We start from the raw sequence: 6,607 nt of genomic DNA on the forward strand, positions 1-6,607 counted from the left end.
ATCAATTTTGATAGAATCAAGTAACTCACAAATGAGTGTTAATTTTCATTCTTAAATGTGAGAGAACATAAAAAACATCAAATCTAAATCAAACACAATAGGCATGAAGCAATACGAAGAAATGGTAAAAATAAAAAGTAATAATTATGAATTACTCTACATTACAGAAAATTGTGCCTATAGTTTCTTCCAGAATAAAATAATGAAACAACAAAGGTAATAAAAAGTAAAAGGGTAAACTGATTTTTTTTGTGGCAACACCCTTACTTCATCATTAATATTATTATGAACTTGAATCATAAAGAGTAGACAAAAGTATTGACATAAAGTTTGATAAATGCAATATGTAGCAAGATTTAAATATAATATACTATCAAGTATTTTACGACAATCCTCAAAATAATCAACACTGCAAGATATATAATTCTTTGTCTTCTGCCCCTTAACCCCTAGCATTTTCCATGTTGCGATCCCAGCCTCCATCCTCGTAATCAGCTGCAATAAAATCAATACCTGAAAGAAAATGTAACAACCATACCAAATATGTTCATAGAATAAATATTCTGTCAACCTATTCAATTCACATATCCTTCCTAACAGTTTTTAAAGGAAAATTTCAGACATGTTTCCCTACCATCTCTTAATGTAATTAATTGGTTGTGCAAAAGTTACATGAAAGGATATTGAAACACGCACAAGTTATCTAGATGCACTGATGACTACCTGAAAATCCCAGATTCTATGCATATAGCCATCACTTTTTCAAGTGTTATACATAACATTTAAGGCATTAATTTTAGATTGAAAATGAAAAACTGAGATAAGAAAAATATAATGGTCTAAGTAACTAAGTTAAAGGACTCGGTCATTACAATTAACAAATGATTTATCTAAGAGACACCAAAACCTACGAAGTTATAATTATAAATATAACATGGAATATAAAAATGAATGCAAGAACATGATATATACCTCTGGTCCTTTCTCTTCCTCATCCACCACGACCTTGAATTCGGCCATTTGGTGAACTCTCTGCAGAACATAAAGGTCATATAGATGGAGAGAAGGGCATTTATTTTTCGAGAACACCAATTTTCATATGAACCTACCTCCATAATCAAAATACTTGATGCCTTCACTTAGTCAACTGGTAATGGTGATCGATACCTAAAATGGCACAACAAATTAAAGATCATACCAAATACTCAATTTATATTGATAAAATTTTTTCAACACATGAAATCTTGGAAACAGCTAAAGAAGTGCAGAGAGTCAATCCACATATTTTTCTAACTTAATTAACAACTAACGCAGAAAATATAAAATAACTTATTTTCACTGCAAATTAAAACAATAATTGATCATTTGTGTTAAATACCTGTTAAATATCCAAAGTCCTCTGCATGTTGATAAAACCAAAGTGCATGAACAACTATAGTCAAAATAAGGAACTTCCAAAATGTTGTCTTGAACAAATCCACCATAACCACTTCTTGTAACCTACCCACAGATGATGTATTGTTTCCTTCTTTGAAAGGGTTATTGTTATCAAATGGTACATGCCTTGTGGTCCCCAAATTGCATCATGAACAGTATCAAATAAATAAATAAAATAAAATAAAAGTAAAACCTAAATGGAATACTGAACATTTTAATTAAAATACTATTCAGAAACTGCACATATAGAAGGAGGCCTTCGTCTAGAGGCTCCCAAGTACCAATGATGTTACCGGATCCAATTTGTGTGTTCTTCTGTGTATTATTTGATTACTCCCCAACTGCAGAAGCAAACCCAACATATATAAATAAAAAACAAAACATAAAGGACTTATCAGAATAAAACAAAGTATCATGTATGAAGATTACATAGCCCAGCTCAGCCAATTACAAAATGATCAGACGTTGATCAACTCCACAATTGTTACAATTTTGTTGATAGCTCTACCCATTGCTTTGAAAATAATTTTATTGAAAACCTTTCCAATGAAGAGGCAAACAATATAATCTGAGCAAAAACCTGTACAAAATGGTCCTCACAACATCAATAGATACATAACATGTCAAATTCATCTAGATACATTTTCCACAATTTAAGTTTGATTTTGTTTTGACATTTTTTAGGTCCAAAAATGTTTACAATATAATGTGTTCCCGAAACAGGTTCTGAAAATAAAAAGAACTATTTGCCAAACATGTACTTAGTTTAGATTCATAATTGAATTTTAAATTAAAAAAAAAAAACACTCAATGTTCGCCCTGTAGTAGCTAAGCATGATTCTTTTCTTCTTGTAAATTCCCCAGATCATTTCAAGGTAATTTTTATTTTATCCAAGGAATAAAAGAAAGAAGTATAATCACAACACCAAACGTTCTAAACGAACAGAGGCGATAGTAGTTTGTTGCAAGATGTGCTAATGAAAGAGTAAATAGAAAGGACGAAGATAAGGAGCCTGAAGCAAGGTCATGGCATAAGTAATGTAGTTGCTCACCCTTCCCTGACTTGTGATACTGATCTCGTTTTTATCCATTGGCATTTCTGCCATTGACTTGTCTACCTTTTGGTACCGATCTATCTATTGAATGCCACACACCAACACCAAAAATAAAAATGAAAATGAAAATCACATGCTTCAACCACAACCATCACACAAAAACAATCAAGCTGTATATGGAATAATAAGTTAACATAAATACTAAAACAAAGGTTAATAATTGATAGCATTTTTAGGACAAGCCTAATCTTGGGATATAATATTATTGATTTTACATTTTCAAAATCTATCAAAAAAGCTTTTTATTATAAACTAAATGCTTCCATGTTGACTGAGGTGACCACGTTGTTGGAGATTGTATGTAAAGACAGTTAGAACATGGTGGTACGAATCTTATGAACAGAATTCCACAGCATCAGCATTGCCATCCAAATAGCAATGTGCTATATTCATAATAAAAAGGGTTTTGTCCAACCACCTTAAACACTAACCATGCATTAAACAACAACCAAGTCATGTGATTGAATCAATGTGTAAAATCATTAAAGAAAAATTTCCTCAATAGAAAAATTGAAATCTTTGACATGCAATGAAAGTGGCATAAAATAAAGTTTCAACATAGTTCCATATATTAAATAAGTCAAATTGTCTTCACTTCGAAATGAAAGTTCACTGTGCTAAAGATATTTAAACATAATCCCAGATAAATAAATAAAAAGGAATGCTCTAAATATACCAAATATCACGGAATATTGCAACAGCACCACCTTCATAAAACCAGTCAATATCTTTCTTCCTTAAGAGGAAAATTCTCCTGAGGATCATGCCAGTAAAACTTAAAAGATATTTTAAAAGATTAACAACAAAATATTGGGGAAATAAAAAATTATACATTACCAACCTAATTGGTTCTTCATAAAAAAGAATATGATTAATAATAACAAATTAGTACACCTTGTCTGGGTGAGCTTGGCTGTAAGCAAGAGCAAATGTGCTTTTATATGATCCTCCAAATACCTACATAATACACAGAGAAAAATATCATAGTCCATTACATAATGATGATAAAATGTATGATGATTAACAACCAGAGGGTGAAAAGAGACCTGCCATTCTAGAATCTCCAAGTATTCTCGTAGCTTTTCAATGTCGTCAATTGCACCCAGCTGACAGACAATAAATTTCATTATTCAAAAGAGTGGAGCATTCTTTGGCTAAAAGCAGTTCAAAACTTAACCTAATCAAATAGAATGATTCTATAAAATTCAGGATAAAAAAAATTTCTGATTACTTGGGTCAATTCGCCCTCCAAGGCTTCCATGAATGAAGACCCAGCTGCAACAAAATCATATAATAGAAAATGATTAAATGATTGTTTTTGCATCAAATTATTTCTCTTCTTAACAAAGGTAAGTAATGAAAAATAACCACATAGCAAAGGCATAAAGCCCTGCTTCTAGTATATACATTTATAAAGAAAGGCTATAAGTCTCCACCAAAAACACATTGGATCTAATATTAACATTTACAGCTCATTCAATTACATTAATAATCAATCTATATAGAATTTAATCACTAAGTCAATAGTAGCCCGCTTCCTCCCATTCCAGATTTTGATCAACTAATGTAAACAAATAAGCATACATAGCTTAAAATTTTAGAAAGGAAAAAATTAAGAAAAGAAATACTGACTTTGTATAATTATCATCTTTCTATTCAATACTATTAGGATCTATATCAACAGATTGCCATCCATCATCAATTATAACAAACTTAGCAGGAATTCCACATTCCTCAAAACTGCATTAAAGAACGTAGAAAAATATAAGGAACATATATGATATAAAATTCTGATGATTATAACTTGAAGTAACAATTGAAAAGTTGGACAAAAATCAATTTAGAACTAATGTGTAAAAATAGAAATAAATTAGTTGAAAAGCTCCTCTATTTGTTTTTATGTTATTTGGTGTGTAAAAGAATATTAAAAAATTGATAACACAAGGCAACTATTTAGACCTTCAAATAAATTAAACCAGTAAAATAACATAGTAAGAACAACAGAAAAAAAAAACAGAGGAAGGCAAAGGATTATATAAACATAACCCATAAATTAATCAAAGAATCGAAAATTCAAAATCAAACTATAATTAATCATAGTTAACATGAAAGAAAAAATAAAATATGAAGCATGGAAGTTTGAAAAAGCATATGAAGACATTGCTAACCTCTAATCTAATCCATTGTTTTGGAAGAAGACCAGCATTAGCATAAGCTCATTTGAGATCATGGATTCAATGAAAAATAAACTAAAAAAAATGCAACAATTCTTAAAATAAGCCTACTTTTTTTTCATTCAATCAACTTCTTTTATTATTTTCAGAGCGAGAATTACAAAAAATCACGAAAATTAGATGAACAGATTAAAGAGACCAAAGAAAAAATTAAAATAAAAATTAGTAATAGATTTTACCAGCGTAGCAGTGATTCATCTTAATCTCCACAATCAACATCATTGCCAATATATTCGTACAAATCAAACAAAGCAGAGGAAGAAGTTAGAGGCTTTTAAATAAAAAATATAAAGAAACTAAAATCTAAAGAAAGACAAAGAACCACACACCCAAAGGCGATGGGAAAGAGAAGCTCAATAGAGGTAGGCGATGATGACTATAGCAAGAAAGGCAAAGAAAGAGGAAGACAACAGCGCCGCGGATCTGGATACTTCACCATGGACATTGAGAAATAAAGAGAGTGGCTAAGGGATTGCAGAGGTGGCAAGAGCTAGAATGAAACCCACATTTATCCATTGAACTTCTTCTGCTTTTTCATATCATGTCACTGTTCGAACCCCCAATCCCACCTATCAGAATAACCTTAATTTCTGTATTATGAGCATCTAAAAAAATTAGTGAAAACTCCCCACCGATTATAACCCCACGTGGATACTATGGGTATATGATACGATACTATAGGTATCATATCATCATATTACCCATAGTATTTCCGTGAGCTTATGGCTAGTGTGGAGTTTTCTCCAATTTCTGAGATTTTCATAATACAAAAGCCAGGGTTAGTCTGATTGGTAGGAGCGGGGGTTGGAACAATAATAGGAGAGAAACACCATAGAAGAAGTCCAATCGGTAGATGTGAGTTTGACTCTCACTCTCTTCCCACTTCTCTTCTTCTCTCCAAAACGGAAACAGATCTTGTAACACCCTAATTACCCCAAGCCTTAACTCTAGCCGTAAAGCAAAGGATAATCAAGGGTTACGACAATTCTAAGGCTTATACATATTTATATATATAGAAGGGAATAATATATTCTAGAAGCCTGATGAAGGATTGAGCTCAAAGACAGAATTACAAAAGCGTGAAACGTTCACACGAATCTAACGCATAAGATACAGGGTATAGGTATAAGAGAATAAAATATATTTAAATATAAGAATATAATAATCATAGAGAACTAGCCGCAGCTTGCGGAGTTTAAGCCGACTAGTTACAAATAAAAAGATACAGAGTTTTAGAATTAAAACAGCTTATACAATCTATCTTTCAAATAAGCCTCTAAGGCCATAAAGATAAATATACAAAAGGTGAGAGAATACTATGACGAAAGTAAAAAAGAGATAAACAAGGAACGAACCATACTCCGCTCTGTCACCATATCCGCAATCTCACCGAAGTAGATTACGACATGCCCCTGAAAAACAATAACAAAGTATGGAATGAGAATCGGAGGTTCTCAGTATGGTAACAGTACCCAATGATGTAAGATGTAAGGCTTCGAGACGCCGAAGGAAATCCTAGAACTTCACATCACATATGGATATTCAAGCTTAGAACAAAATAAATAAATATATAAAGAACTTAAACCATAAACCGGGTTATCTAAACTTATGGGAATTCTAACTAATACTAATCACACCGTTGTATCCCACAGCCTTCGCCAACCTAACCTCCGTGCGATCCCATCGCCACCGCCTACTTAACCTCCTCAGCACCAGACAGTCACAAATAATGCAAGCAAGTAAAACACAAATAGTATTCATTTACAGCAAGTAATTCAAGAAGCAAGTAGGCATGTTATACAATTAGGCAAACTCAAGTAA

At 32.0% G+C, this 6,607-nt stretch overlaps 1 protein-coding gene across 19 annotated transcripts in view; it reads right to left on the reverse strand.

The window, feature by feature from the left end:
* LOC107608975 overlaps positions 307–6,607 on the reverse strand; it is a 9,086-nt gene continuing 2,785 nt past the window's right edge. The window contains exons 2-11 of one of the 19 annotated variants that reach the window (XR_002351033.1): positions 4,185–4,292; positions 3,784–3,827; positions 3,599–3,658; positions 3,447–3,509; positions 3,229–3,306; positions 1,867–2,573; positions 1,379–1,778; positions 1,110–1,167; positions 973–1,032; positions 307–513 (exon numbers count right to left, since the gene is read on the reverse strand). Coding sequence is in view for 7 of the 19 variants with exons in the window: in XM_021107078.1 (XP_020962737.1) it covers positions 1,922–2,017; positions 2,490–2,573; positions 3,447–3,509; positions 3,599–3,658; positions 3,784–3,827 (347 nt within the window). In the remaining 12 variants the exon portion in view is untranslated. Of the gene's footprint in view, positions 514–972; positions 1,033–1,109; positions 1,168–1,378; positions 1,779–1,866; positions 3,510–3,598; positions 3,659–3,783; positions 3,828–4,184; positions 4,293–6,607 lie in introns of all 19 variants that reach the window. The other 18 variants (XR_002351032.1, XR_002351029.1, XM_021107083.1 and 15 more) reach the window with 18 other exon arrangements.

Source organism: Arachis ipaensis, chromosome B07 (genome assembly GCF_000816755.2).
Source record: "Arachis ipaensis cultivar K30076 chromosome B07, Araip1.1, whole genome shotgun sequence".
NCBI classification, from domain to species: Eukaryota; Viridiplantae; Streptophyta; class Magnoliopsida; order Fabales; family Fabaceae; genus Arachis; species Arachis ipaensis.